This window comes from Erithacus rubecula (assembly GCF_903797595.1).
Source record: "Erithacus rubecula genome assembly, chromosome: 5".
NCBI lineage: Eukaryota > Metazoa > Chordata > Aves > Passeriformes > Muscicapidae > Erithacus > Erithacus rubecula.
The window spans coordinates 8,165,407-8,180,757 of record NC_136687.1 but is presented as its reverse complement, the minus strand read 5'-3'; the positions used below and the strand labels follow the sequence as shown (position 1 = coordinate 8,180,757).

Here is a 15,351-nt window from a genome sequence, read left to right as displayed (position 1 = left end):
TGATAAATCACACAGAAAGAAAATCAGCACTATAAATACAGCCCAAAGAAAAATGTGTTAGCACGCATGTAAAGCTGACATGTGCAAAGGGCAACACTTCAAAAATGACACTTAGAAGACATCTCAAAGAAATCTCAAATCTCAAATTTAAAAAAAGGAAAATTAAAAAGAAACTGTTATTGACCTCTGACACAAAAATCTGTACTCACCAAGTTCCTCAGAACTAGTTGGAGTTCCAGGTTCTGAAGGAAGTGTTAGCATCTCATACCCACCTTTAGGACCTAGAACACAGGAAGACTTAATGGCTTTGGATTTAGGAATTTGTACAATATCATTAAAGCCTATGCTTTTCTGGTTTTGACTTGCAACCTTTTAAACTAAATCATACAGAATAATCTCAGAAAACATAAACAGTGTCTAGAGCTGGCTTTTCTCTAACAGAGGTGTCAACATTTCTTCATGAACATAACACCAAGGAACTAAAATTTAGGACACTTGTACAGCTATTCAGCCTGAAGGCCACTGAAGCCAGCAGCAGTGTGGGAGCAGAGCTGCCCTGCATGCATCAATCAGGGAGCAATGTGTGGGTGATCCTGGGAGCATCTGGAAGGCTTTTGTTGAAATTCCACCTCCAGCATGATGGGTAACTCCTTGATTTCTGAAAAACCATCAAAAATGCTTAAGCTAGCGCTTACAAAGACAGCTTTGCTTTCCCAGTGCAAATCACTATCTTTACAAAGAGGCCAGGCTGCACATCATCAGTCTTTCCTGAGCATGAAGCTGAGGAGAAATGCCCACATTTCTTCATAATCTCAGACTCCACCCCAGTTAAAACCAGGCCAGCAAAAATGCTGTGTCCATAGAATGAACATATTGCAACTAATTTTGAATGACAAACACACATAATTCAATCTGCTGGCAGTGTTTTTTTCCTCCATTACCATAAAGAAGTATATTTAAATGTGGTGGGAGTTTTTTCCCAGCATATCATTGTTAGGCTTAGGATTTCTCAAGGCCTGAGGTGAATTTTTTTTGGTGGGTGCCCTTTGTTAAAGTGATGGCAGCATTTTACTGCTGTGAATAAGATTACTGCTTATACTCTGTCACTTATCTCATCTGTCACTGTCTCTTCTAAACTTATCCCATCTGTCAATGCTTTTCTGACAAGAACTCCTCAAAGCAAAAAACCCAAAGAAATAGGTAATCCTTACAGCAGGGAATCAAATCATGCATTACCTTTGATATTTTCTGAAGTTTAAAATAATTTAAGTTTAAATTAGTTTCAATTTACATGCACACACATACTTCATAATTACTTTTACCTACCAGCTTGGAGACTGTGCCCTCTGTGCACTTTCAAAGACCCAGAAGCTGCCATGACAGAAGCACCACCTGTTTACAAAGACAGAGATTCACATTAAATCTAAATACCTGTTTCATTTTTAGTAGATCTTTCTGAAACATCAAGGGGAAAAAAAAAAACCAAAAAAAACAAAAATCCTGCAAAGAATTATAAGTAATCGTTCTTCATTTATGCAATTTAAAAAAAATTTTGCTAAATTCTTTATCCTGAGTTTGTGGCATCAAAATCTAATTTTGTTGCTTTTTTTCTTCAGAGAGAGGATGCCTTCCATAAAGCCTAAGGATGCTGTCCCTCCCTGTTTGTGGTGAGTGTACCTTCCTCACAGGGAAAGCTGTCTTCAGCTAAGAAGTAAAATGGCAATGAGAACTGAGATGGGAGATGCTTCTGCAACAAAAAGTTTCAGGTGTTCATTAAAATCTGGTCAGAGTGGATCCAAAACCTCTCTAAGTGAATGCAAACTGCCACACTTCAGCAGTTCACCATCCAAGTTTAGACAGGGATACACCAGCCAGGGGCAAGGGAACACAAGGGATCTGGTCCATGGGGACTGAATCACATTGGGAAACACCTCCCAGTGCTGCAGCCAGGAAAGCTGTACCATGGACACACAGCCAGCCTCCCTTCCCCAGCCTGATTCTGGCCAGCAGGAAGCTGTACAGGGGAAACCTGAGGAAACAGGAGCCCTCAGCTCAGAATCTGCAGGGTGGCACCCTGAATTGTGCATGAATGCACACACACTCCTCCTTACCCAGCAAACTCAGCAGCATCACTCTGCTGGGTGACCACAGGGCCACATCCCCCTCCAGCCCTGGATCTCTGCTGCTGTCACTGTGGACACCCCAGCAGAGCTGAGTGCATTCACTCCCTGGCATGAGTAATTGTCAGGGAACTTCTTGTGCAGAAGATGGAACTGAGGAGGAATTGGGTGGGAGGCTGTGGGGATGAGTAACCCTGCCACTGGTGACAGGGCAGCTCTGCCATGTGCTGCTGGGGATCACACTGAAAATTAACACTCTTCCAAGCTGATGAATAGTCTCTGAGCAGGTGAGACACTGCTCTGCAAATTATTTTTAAAATAGCATCCAAAAATTACCATAGCTCTTATGCAACACGAAGAAATTCTGTAAGATAAATATTCTGAAATATCTAAGCAAACTGCATGGCCTGGAAAACTAAAGAAAATGGCAAGTCCTTTTTTTTTTTTTCTCCTGTATAAAGTATAATTCTAAATCTAAGAGTTTCCAAGTTTGTAAAATTAATCCCACACTTTTATAAATAAATCTAAAAAAAACACTCATTATTTCACTTAATTAAGACAATGAATTAAAACAATAATAAAAAAATATTTCAAAAGAGCACAACTGAACTAAAGCCTTTAGTTTGTTGTCTTTATGTACATGAAAGCACATATAGGGTAATTCAAGGCTACAAAATTCAATGTTAAAATATGCCATACTGAGAATCTGTATTTTAACAAATGAGATCAGACTGTAGGACCTTTACAGATTGTAAAACTCTGGTGAGGACTTAACAACTAAAAATGTTATTTGGAATTTTGTTTTTAACGTGACTGCTGATAAAAATCAATGCAAAAATAGGACAGCCTCAGGCTAGCTGATTTATTTCTATTTTCACTGTAACTCATCTTCCTTTTTCTTACATAAATGCATCCCACTCTGCATTAAATCATCATAATGTGTTTTATGAAGCCAAAAGCCTCACCTTACTTTAAAGAAAGATTACAGCCTTATGCAAATTCCAGCTTCATCACAAAACTTGTATGAGGTTGGGTTTTTTACTCTCTCAAAAACTTATTGCAATTCAGCAGAAACTATTCCAGAGGCATTGTGGATTTTTAAGCAACATTTTTAGGATTTGTGAAGAACACCCAGGACAGGAAAGGAGATTTAAAACAATAAAATATTCCAATCCATTTACGGTCAAGTTTAAATTTTCCCATTCAGAGCTCATTTAAAAGAATCATGTTGATATTTCAGGATTTGACTTGTTGCATTTTCCTCATTTTCAAATCTGGCAACTAAAAAATATTTACATAGTGAAATCTCTCAGGGAATTTTTTTGAAGCTTTGAGCTGCATCATATAAACACATGTCAACAGAGATCAACCCAGATATTTTCTTCCTCCTTCTTTTCAGCTACTGTATAAACTGGTTTGTTTCTTATTCATGAATTCTAGGATAATACTTGGAGGAATGGAAAAAGCAAGTTAGGAAGATAAATTTCTGAGCAAATAAAGTATCCAGCAGGAGACAGACACTCCCTTCAATTATTCTTTACAAGGGATTGCTATGAACAATTTTTTTTCAGTTTCCCCTGCCATACAGTTCTGTGTGGCTCACTTGCTCAAATCTTAGTCAGAACTGGGCATCTTATCAAGAGAGTTACTTCTGTTTTACTTTCCTCAATATGTAAGAGGAAGAAGGTATTCAAAATGTGACAAAATTAAAATAATCCACAGGGTATTTTGAATTCCAACATTTGATTAGACTCGAAAGTTTATTGTAGTTCAGTGAAAACAACTATTTGAAATATTTTTCTAACTTTACAGATATTGCTTTATGCCCATGCTTCAAAAAATAAGGAAGTTTACAAGAAAAAGCCATGAAAAAAAAAAAAAAAAAACTAAACAGAGGGAAGAGGGAACATAAACTACAAACTGAGCTCAGACAGTTTCCATTTTCAAATCTTCTGTCCTATCATTGCATGACCAGTGAGCAGGCACACACAGCTCTGCATTCACCAAGTGATCACTTGTCCCTGCCCAGCCTCTACTCTGCCTCCCAGAGGCAGGTCACAAACTCCTCAACTCTGTTAAATCTCCTGACACTGAGTCAGGACAGAAGAAAACAGCACATTCTGTGCTAAAACCCTGCTTCTTGTTGAATTAAAACTAGCTTTATTATGAGGAACTTTGACCCACTCACCCAAGCAACATTCCCACCTCCTCCTCTGAAAACAGATACCTGCTCAAAGGAGCATCCAAAGGCTAAAGCTCCTGATTGACAGGAGAAACACTGCAAGTACACCAGGAGCTTGTTTCATGTAAATGTAATAGGAGACTTCCTGCTGCTCTATATTTGCCCTACAAAACTTCCCTGTTTGTTCTCTTCGATTTTCAAAGTAATTTCATCTATTTTCTGCTGTACAAATGGCATTATCTGCAGGACACAAAAGCTGAAGGGGATACTTAAAAATGCTTACTTGCTCTACAGATTTCTCCACATTCAGAAATGCCTCCTGTCTCTCTAACAGACAACTTTAAAAGTTGTAGAATCTCTCAAAATTAGAAATGCATTCAAGCTCCCTGTTCAAATACTGCTCCTCAAAGATGTCTATTTAGTCTGTGCAAAAAACACCAGAGGATCTAACTACATCTTGCTATTATTCATCTTCCCATGCTGTGAGCCATTCCAGCCCAGTCTCCTAAACTTAAAAATGTAAAAGCATTAAGCTAGAATTATTACCATTTTCCTGTGCCAGGAAATTCAGGGTCTTTTTTAAAAAAATAAACCTTCAAAGATGCTTTATATACATTTCATTCAAAAAACTTGATACATAAGAAGCTCAGAATCTACACTAGCCAGGGCAAAATTTTAAAAATTTGAAATAATCACTACATGTGCAAATAAGGTCCTCACCTTGGTGTTATATAAGACTGGGATATGTAATTTCCCCAGAGTCAGAGAAAGCATGGGGAAGCAAATCACAAATAAATAAAGGGCAGGACTAGAGGGTTACTGTGGTATGGACTCACCACCCTGTGCCACCCCCAGTACAGAGAACAGGAATCTGCTGGGTCTGCTCAGCCCAGAGGATGAAGCAGCAGCATTGGGATCATTCCCTGCTATGGTTTCCCCACAGTTTATTTTCCCCCCTGGGAAAAAGCCCCTCTTACTTCAGACAGTCACCAAGGCCAACATTTAGCTTGTAAATGTAATATGTATTTTAATCAGTTTACTTTTTCTGAGCTCCTCTATTTCTTCCCTTAAAGAATTACTTTGAGTGGAGCTGTGGAATAAAGCAGGACCAAGGAAGAGCATGCCATATTATGATAGGGTTTCATTAATCAGTTTCTCATTAGAATGATGCTTTTCTATTGCAGTGTTTAGCCCTGGAAGGTATGACATGACATATCTGTGGTGCACACTGTTTAACACACAATCCTTTACTGGCTCAATAAAAATATCAGAGACAAATCCTGAAAAAAAGTGAGAATTGTGAATTGTTTTCAGCCTAAGCAATAATAACCACCACAGTATGACCCGGGTTCTTCTTTCTCATTGTTCTGAATTAATTTCTTAAAAGCTGACTCCTAAGCTTGGAATAAAAGTAGCATGCTGCATAGATATGCAATAAAAATGTTTTAAAAATACACAAAAAAGCACATAGTTTTCCATCAGAAAAGCTAATCTGTCAGACAGCTGACTGTTTTCAGCACCTGTTATACACTTAATTTTATTTTTTCCTGTCTGCCTGCCTTGAGTCCCTGTCTACCTAAGAAAAATTTAATAGAGATACAGTGTTTATAATCATCATTCAGGTGGTATTTTAGCTGAATTCCAATCCACAGCACTGTTTTATGTTTATTCTTTAATTCATCCCCTCAGAACATTTCCCATCCAGCATTGTGTAGGTTTGGTATTGCAAGCAGAGGCTGTCAGAGAGCAAGACTGTCTGTTGCAATGCTGATGAATTTGCTCCTATGGAATAAGGGGGGAAATGGAAAAGAAGAGAGAGAATTTACAAGTCAAAAAGCAATATTGAAAGTTCATTGCTTCCCTGGAGCATATTTGTTACTTGCCCTTTCAAATATTGGCTGTTGCAAAGCCAGAGCCCGTGGCACAGGGCTACAGGGAGATCAGACCTCCCTCCAGGAAAGTTAAATTTGAGTGTTGAAATCCTCAGGGCTGAGCCTGGCTCATGGGAATGCCCAGGCAAACAGAAGAATTGGGAAAGGATGAAAGTTTCTGAAATCTGGTGCACAGAGCTGGCATGAAATTCCTTCTCCAGGGACTGCAGGGTCCCCAAGCACTTTTGCAAACTATTCCAGCTCCCAGCCTTCCTTCTCTAAATAGGAGTCTTGGGATTCAGTCTGCACAGCTCATTTGGAAGGGGCTGGCAGCTAAGGACAGAAATAGTGGCATTTCCCTATGGACAAAAATAGTGGCATTTTCCCTCCACAAAACAGCCTCATGGTTTAAACATCATTCATAAAAGAAGATTGCTGTGACAGACTTCTACTCAACTGAGAAAATACAAATATTTTGAAGGAAACCATTCACCCTAGTGAGTAAGAGCTGAGGGTTCCTTATCTAGTGTACTGCAGTGGAATAGAAAGGAGAACAAAATTTAAATAAGAGGCCTAAATTACAATGAGAAACAGCACAACTGCTAGGAGATACATAGTAAATGTAAGAATAGCAGAGGATTTTGGATTATTCAAGGTGGATTAAGGATTCTCACTGCAGAAATAACAAACATCTGTCAGACAGAACATCCAAACCTCAGGACAGAGACTCTCACTAGATAACTGCTTCAGTCCTATTTTTCCTACAATACTTTGGTTTATAGCACCAGAAGGATAATGAAGATAATGACAAGCTCTTCAGCTCACCATTCTGTGAAGGAATGTGCAGTCCCTTGTTTCACCTCTTAACACTGAATGGGGATCTTACTCACAATCCCTTAACTCAGAGCACCTAAGCAGCTCCAGAGATAAACACCTGCATGCAGATCTCTGAAACTGCAACCAGCAGATCCAGATACAGGATTTCTTTAGCAGTCGTGAGAGCCTCTGTGCATGAGAACTGCTCACACAAAATGTACTGACCTGAGGTGTCTCCAGAACCCAGCAGTCTCAGGAAATCTGAATCACATTTTTGAGCCTCTATCCTATATCCTGAACCTGTATCTGTCATGGTATTTTGAGGTCCATCATACTATAAATGCAGCCTGTTATGCTTAAGAGCACACATTCACACAATACAACTCCAGAGAATCCCTCACCTTCATCTGTAGTACAAAGCTATGATAACAGTGGGAACATTTTCCACCTACAAACTCAAGTAATCTAATTCAGTCTCTCTTTCTAATCAATATTTACAAAGTTATTTATAACAAAGGCAACCAAATTATTTAAACCAGAGTTAAATGATTCACCCCAACTTGTTTTATTCCATCTAGTAATATAACTTAGAATTGTTGCCATATTTAGAACACTTTTCTGTTTGCCATTAGAATGAAACACAATTTTCTAAAGTTGTGAGTCTGTTGCTCAGCATATCTAATTAAAAGAAGAAAGAGAATACACATTCTCTACCAATAAACTGAAAAATACACAAAAAAATTGACCCTGGACTGTTTAATTCCATGTCTTGCTACAGAACTGACACATTCAAGAGCAAAAACATTGCATAGAGCATGTGAGTACCTGTAGCCCAGGAAGGAATGGATTTGCATTCTACAGTGCATTTGAATAAAAATATGATAAAAATGAAATGTGTTTGTGAGTAAGTGAAATGCTACAAATGAAATTTTATATCTGAGTATTGGGTCATTGTACAGCCATCCATGATAGCAGAGGTATCAATGCAGGTTTTGAAAGTAGTTACCTCAAATTAGTGTGAGTTTATTTTATTCTCAACAATGGACAATAATCTCTCATAATAGAAAACCACAGACAAGTTCTAATGCAGCTCCTTTAGCCCAACAGAACAGAATGACTGCTCAGCACCCTGGGACCTTCAGTTAATACCTTAGATTAAATATTCAAATGCTACAGAATTATTTTGAAAGCTTTGCAACGCCAAGTTCAATTATACTTAAAATTCCACACATATTTAAGACAAAATGTCAATATGAAATAATAATAAAAAAAATAAATATCTAAGGACAATAAAAATGCAAGTTTTATTTGAGACACAGAAAACTTTAGCTCCTTTTGTATTCCATATTTGCATACTACAAAAATAGTTTTTGTTTTGAAGAATAAAATTGTACTGGTATATTGGAGCATTTGAGAGGTGAAACCCCACAAAGCAGGTTTCAGTCACTGGTTTTAGATGCTGTGTTTGCCTTAAGCATTTATATTAATTCCTGTAAGAGTTTTTTCATAAACTATATTTTCCCAGTGTAGCAGATAATAAAAGGCACCTGCTCAAACTTCTTTAGTCTTGTACATTCTCTTTCTGTTGACATAAAAATCTGTCCTGTACTTCTGCAGTTCCAATTTGCTTCGTGATAGATTTTATCAAAACAGTTTACTCCCTCATATGCATGAATAGGCTGAGATTAAGTTTTTTGTCAGATGTTGTTTGCATCCAAAATTAACTTGACACCGAAATTAGTACAGAAATAACATTCTGCCCACCACATGCAGCAGAAGTTTCCCTGTATTCACACACAGTTTAATCATAGGTGTTCTGGTTTCCTTGGTTTGAGTGGAGGACTAGACACTTGAGTACCAGAGGGAAAGATAAAATTAATGATCCAATTTGGGCTTCTACTTACACCTCTGTAAATCAAGAGTAATTCCACTGACTTGAGTGGAATAACTAGTAACAAGATCTGCTAAATGCTTCTGGATTTTCTCCTGCTGAGACAGACAAAGGAAGTGAGTTACTTTGAACCTTCTCCAGAGACACCTCCTGATCCTGAGTATTTCACTGGATTTGTTCACACAAGTATCCACCAGTTACACTGCTTTATGTATTTGCCAAGGGGTTTTAAAGCAGTAAAGAAACCCAAGCACAAAGAGCTGTTGCATGTCTATCAGAGGTGGGTATCCAATGAAATTTAATGGATCTGATGAATTATCAGGTAAACTAAGGAATGGAAGGGCATTTCAGATACTAACCAAATTCTTTGCACAGATCTCTCCAAGGTCTAAGATGGAGAGAAACCAAACAAGACTAAATGCTAATGAAATGTTTTCTTTGAAGTAAAATGATAATTCAAAGGTGTCAGACCAGTTTGGCTGCATTAGGGAACTCAGGGGACCAACACATTCTACAGATGGAAAGGTTTACAATGCAAGGATGGTCAGTGCCTTTGCCTAAATTATCTTTACAGGCCAGACACTCAGTGTCCTCTCATTAGTGATTGTGTTGGTCAATCAATAGTTTCACTGACATGATAGAAGCATCTCCCACTTGCTTCTGGTGAAGATTAATTCCAGTGATTTTGTGTTATTTAGGAAACTGGCTATACACACTGAACACATAAATCAAGTTTGCCTTTGGTGCTAATACAGCCTAAAAGGAAAAAAATATTGGTGTTCTTTGAACATGTAGGTAGAAAAGGTATTAAACAGCTTTTCAAAGAATCAGACAACTTTGAACCTCTTCATATTAATAAAAGAAAGGGAAAAACAAATATAATAATCTTTTCAAGCAAGGTTATTACAGATCACAATGTATTTCATAACTGTCAGTTGTGAATTTCAGCAGCAAAAACAATCACAAACAGGACACCCTTCAATATAGTTTTTAGTTCTGCTTCCATAAATCTTCTGTTTCTTTTATCACAGTTTGAGAAATAAACATTGTTGCTAAATAAAGCAAATAACTAAATGGCTCTTACCTGATATAGCTGGTAAGACTCCAGACTGTAATACTGCTGTTCCCTAAAGAAAACAGAAAATTTTAGAATGAAAATTTTTACGGAAATTGAAAAAGTATAACAAGTTTTTATGAAAAAGTAGAAAATTGATTAAATATAGGAAGTATATAGAAGTAGAAGGGAGGGCAGGAAATCAGAAATGTGGCCAAGATTTCTTTTTTGAAAGAGAGAAAAACATCCCACAACATTTCAGAAAATATTAGATTATATTTGACAAAGATGCAAAATTGCCAACAGAAGTTTGATGTGTGAAATTACATCAAATGTGGGACACAGTAAAAGTATCATTGAAATTATAGGAAAGATAAATAACTACAAGAATCAGCATTAATTAGATAAAGAAATGAGCCTGAGATTAAAAAATAAAAGCAGTGTTTTAAGTTATTTTTTTCAGTCTTTAAGATTGTCTTTATTTCCCCTTTCAGTACATCATATTCTATTATTTCTGTGACTCTGAGGCCTCCTGCTGCAATCCTCTGTAAGGCAGAGACTTCTCACAGTGGCAACTGCAAAGGCAACTCAGCAGAAAGAACAAGAGAGATAAAAACTGCCTTCTATAATTCTACAAAACACAGCAAAACATGTTTTTGCCTTTTAAAATTATGATGGCATCATGTACAAATGTAAGTGCATGGTTTAAAAAGCAGAGTGTAATGCAGATCTCAACCCACCCAATGATTACATCAGAGGAGAAAAGGGGTAAGTGACCTCACTCCAATCATATGCTTTTGTTAAGCCTGCAAAACCAACATGATTACCTACAGCCTGCCTCATAGTATCACCATAAACACAAGTTAAAGATCCATATAGAAACAGAATCTCTTCTCAGTGGCCCAGGGGCTGAGTGCTGGGCTCTGTGATGCACAGCTCTGGGCTGCAGCCACCCCACAGCTCAGCACCACAGTGAGCAGAGCTGCACCATTCCTGTATCACACACCATCAGTGCAGGGCCAGGGCTATTTTAGCTCTGCTAGTGATCTAGCTGCTATCACATGACATTCATTTTTTATGTTCTGCTTCCAAATATCTTGGGTAGAGTTCAATGATAGATGTTAGGAGAACCCACTGGTTTGATATGCTGGGTCATTACTCATAGATTAGCTCTGCTGCCCTAAAGAGCTAAACAGAACTTAAGCCTGGCATTTATTTCTATGTGTACAAATAACCACCATGGCACATAATCCTTTTCACAATCAAAATGGGATTTTCTTTTCCCCCTTCTGTGTATATTTGGAATATCTTTGCCTTCCTCTCATTTTTTGGGTTTTTTTCTTTTAAAGTTTCATTTTATTATATTCAAACTTTCACTCACTTTAAATTTCATGAAATGTGTGATTGATCACACCAGTTTGCATTAAAAAAAAAAAATCAAAATCAGCAGCTAAAAATACTGTCCAATATGAATAGGATAAGGCCTACCCATCTCTGTACAACTTTTCAATGATTACATATCTAATCCTGCTCTGGGGCTGCTTATGGGGGTTTTAGTCTTTGGGCCCAAGATCAACCCAAAAAGTCCAGATCATCTAATATAACCTCCACAGCAGACAGCAAAGATACTGTACTGCAATTTCCTGGCTATAGAAGAAGTTTTGTCAGATTCATAGTGAGAAAAAGCACCAGAACAGATTTGCAAGATCACCTCCATGACATAAAAAGGAGCCAGAAGCTTGGAGGTTAGGTGGATGAAACAAAAAAAAAAAAGGAAAGTACTGCCTTAAAAATAATTCTTCCCATTATTGGCTATGATGGATAGCTGATCAATATTAACCAAGCATTTTCTCAGAGCCAAAATATTTTTGTTTCCTATTTTGTCTCCTAAAACACTTCCAAGAAAAAGCAGACTAGCTTCTGTAGGTTTGAATTCTGATCAGGGCTCCATCATCACTGGCAAGAGGAGTGAAATGCCAGTCACCTGATATCTGTGTCAACATTTCAGACACACCTCATCAGCCACAGCTTATGTAATTCCCTTTGTGTATCTTTAGAAATAAAGCTTTTCTTTCAGCTCATCTAAGTTTGGCAGCTTTTTATAGCTCCATTATTCTGTGCCTACTGAGAGTTAGAGTTCTCAGCACAGGAAAGATGAAACTCTTGGAGCAGGTCCAAAGAATGGACAGAAAATGATAGGAGGGCCCCATGGAGCACCTCTCCTTTGAGGAAAGGCTGAGAGAGTTGGGGTTGTGCAGCCTGGAAAAGAGAAGGCTCCAGGACACCTTGGACATCCCTTCATCCCTTCAGTAGTTACAGGGCATTATAAACAAGATGGGGTCAGACTTTTCAGCACACTGTGTTGTGATAGGACAAAGGGTAGTGGTTTCAAAATAAAAGAGGATAGATTTAGGCTGGATGTAAGGAATAAATTTTTTACTAAGAGGGTGGTGAAACACTGGCACAGGTCACCCAGAGAAGTTGTGGATGCCCCATCCTTGAAAACTCAAGATTAGGAGTGGGGCTCTGAGGAACCTGACCTAGTGGAAAGGGCCCCTGTTCACTGCAGAGGGATCAAACTAGGTGACCTTTAAATGTCCCTTCCAGCACAAAATATTCTATGCTTTTTAGGTCTCTATTGCTTTAATTCAAACAGTTACATATATATATATATATATATGTTTTGTCCCAGTCTGAGTCCTCAGACTGGAAGAAGAAAGGCTCAACATTGAGAGGCTCCCAAATTCTTCTTGTTATGAAACAGGACTTTGTACTTGACAGTAATAGAAGCAAATATTTGCATTGTGAGATTTTTATTCTGCACATACCAAAAATGCACTTTTAAACAGAAGCTTGATTGCAGCATTGGTCAAATGCTTAATTTTCACAGAGAAGATGATCTAGATTGCTTTTTCTCCTTTCCCTTCCCTTACTTTAAAGCTATTATGTAGTAACAAGGCTATTCAAAATACCCAGTTTATTAAGAGAAAACTATGAAAATCATGACTCAAAATCCCTGAGTCTCTGAAAAGCAGGAACTGCAAAGCAGACTTCTCCAACATGGAACAAACACCCTCCTGCCTGCTGTGAGTAGCTGTGACATGTCATCACAACCCTCTGGCTGCTTCACATAGTTTGTGTGGACAGGGAGGCAGCAGATTACAGTCACATAATACAGTTTATTACAACAAATTTGAACTATCAGAAACTTCACAAAGGAGCAAAAGACTCGATGAGAGGTACTGAATGAAGATTTTGAAATCAATGTCACAAAGTTGAAAGTGCTTTTTTATAAAATGGAAGAGAAAAAGTATATCCAACATTCTGCATAACTCAGGTATTTCAGCAAAAAGGAATCAGTCTCTAATGAAACTGACAGTTATAGTATTTTTCTTGTAAGGATTAAAGACTATGACTTAGTTTATTATTCTAAATCACATTAAAGTTTAAAAGCTTGAATGCTTAGGCTGCCACAAGGAAAAACAAAGTTCCCAGGAAAGGTCAATAAATACAGACATGGAAAACCTTTAAAGGTCATCTGCCTTGATGGACTGTTTCACCCAGCAGCTGATCAGGGTCAGAACAAAAGACACAGAATTTTTAAACTCTATGATCCTTTCTAACAACTCCAAATAAAACAAACTCCTGCCCATAGCATGTTTCAGGTGCAGGTCTCCAATTTCACAATCGCCTGATTACTCAGCTTCATCTGTCACAAGCCTCCCTACAGAAAAGATTGCTGAAGTCAGTTCAGAAACATCTCCACTTGCTCAGCCAAGCCCAAACATCAGCTATTTTATGAGGCATGAATCTGTCAATTCAGTGGCACTGGCAAGCCATGGGCTGTGCCACAATAAAATATACCCCTTAAAATATACCCCTGTGGGATAATCAAGCTCCACTCAAGTTACAGGTCCTGTTTAAAAAACAAGAGGTGAGAAACAACCGAAAGTATTGTTTAATTCTAGTCCAGATTTGTGTTGCTATCTTCTCTCTCTCTCGTGGTTTTTACTGCAGTTGTGGTTCTTATGTGCTTCTGTTGAGAGGGTCTCCTGCCTGCAGCCAGGAGCCACTTGTCACACAACACAGAACACAACCATTAACATCATTACCTCCAAAAACGACACAACTTGCCTACAGCATACTCTGAAGGTGTTCACTCATGGGAGAGAAAGAAAAGCTGGCCTGAGTTCCCTACCACAAAAGCCTGGATCCATCTGCCAGGCAGCAGAAATTCAGATGGTGGAATCTCAGTTTCAACACTGAAGGGTCAAATTTCAATCCCTGCTACTGATAATATATGAGCCCAGGGGAAAACTGACACAGCAACAAGGCACATGATTTGTTCTTGCCTTTTGCTTTTCAAAAGCAGACCTAGAATTACTACACACTGGACAGCCACACTAGGAGTGTGCTGAACTGGACTGTAATGCAATTACCTGGTCACATACCAATTTTTCCATGGGGCAGCTGTCTCACTCACTGCACGACAGAGACACATGTGTGGGTACAATCAGGATGGCATGAGCAATGGTAAATCTGTCAATTCCTGAACAGTGAGGAGCTTAACTTTTCAACCTAAACAACATCCTTTTGACATCACACACGTCTCATTATGCACAGAAGTATTCAGAGAGAATTCTAGAGGAAGCAGCTGTGCAATACCATCCAAGGCATATAAAATACCTGGTGTAAACACATCAGTGATGTTTGTGTCTGTCTCCAGGCATTGCTGCAAGACAAGCTTGCATACTGGCTAGACAAAAATATAAGTCAGGATAATGTACAGCTGGCCCAAAGCAGTAGCACTCACTGTGAGTCAATAGCAAAGTCTGAAGGCACACAACACCAAAACCTCCTAAACTGTCCTGACACCAGAATCAGCTAGACAGCTGGTGATTACAGAGATGGCCAAAACTACAAGTTATAACACATAAATAAAATAAAGACACTCTGCCACCTCTGTGAAACTCAGGGTTTGGCTTTGTCTTACCATTTCTTACTAATTTAATAAGGTTTCAGCTTCTTATGGTTACTCAAAGATTGGTATGATGGCTCCAGATCAAACAAAATTATTTAATATTTCTGTGAATTTGAGGGTCTCTCCTCTTTAACCATAGGTAAAATTCAGAAGCACTGGTTTCTATACAGTAGAAGCACTTTATTATTTCATAGAGATTTTGTAGGGATAAATATAGTGACAATCTGCAGAAAGAGGCTGCAGTAGCAAACCCTCTAGGGAGAGCTGTATAAGAAACTCAAATGGACAGATGGACACTAATGACCATGAATACTGCTGAAGAGATGAGCTCATCTAAGATCCTGAAGACTCCTCATAGGACAAAGACACTGAAGTACAGTCAGAGAACACTTCACTCCTGGTTCATGATACAGGAGGACTTTTCACAGCAGGAGCC

General features: G+C 38.4%; 1 protein-coding gene across 2 annotated transcripts in view; it reads right to left on the bottom strand.

Moving 5' to 3' along the window:
- Positions 1–15,351, bottom strand: part of DOK7 (docking protein 7) — a gene marked incomplete at its 3' end in the record, with an annotated part of 59,629 nt that overhangs the window by 7,811 nt on the left and 36,467 nt on the right. For both annotated transcript variants that reach the window (XM_079305848.1, XM_079305847.1), the window contains exons 8-10: positions 9,965–10,007; positions 1,327–1,392; positions 210–281 (exon numbers count right to left, since the gene is read on the bottom strand). In XM_079305848.1, coding sequence (XP_079161974.1) covers positions 210–281; positions 1,327–1,392; positions 9,965–10,007 — 181 coding nt within the window. The remainder of the gene's footprint in view (positions 1–209; positions 282–1,326; positions 1,393–9,964; positions 10,008–15,351) is intronic.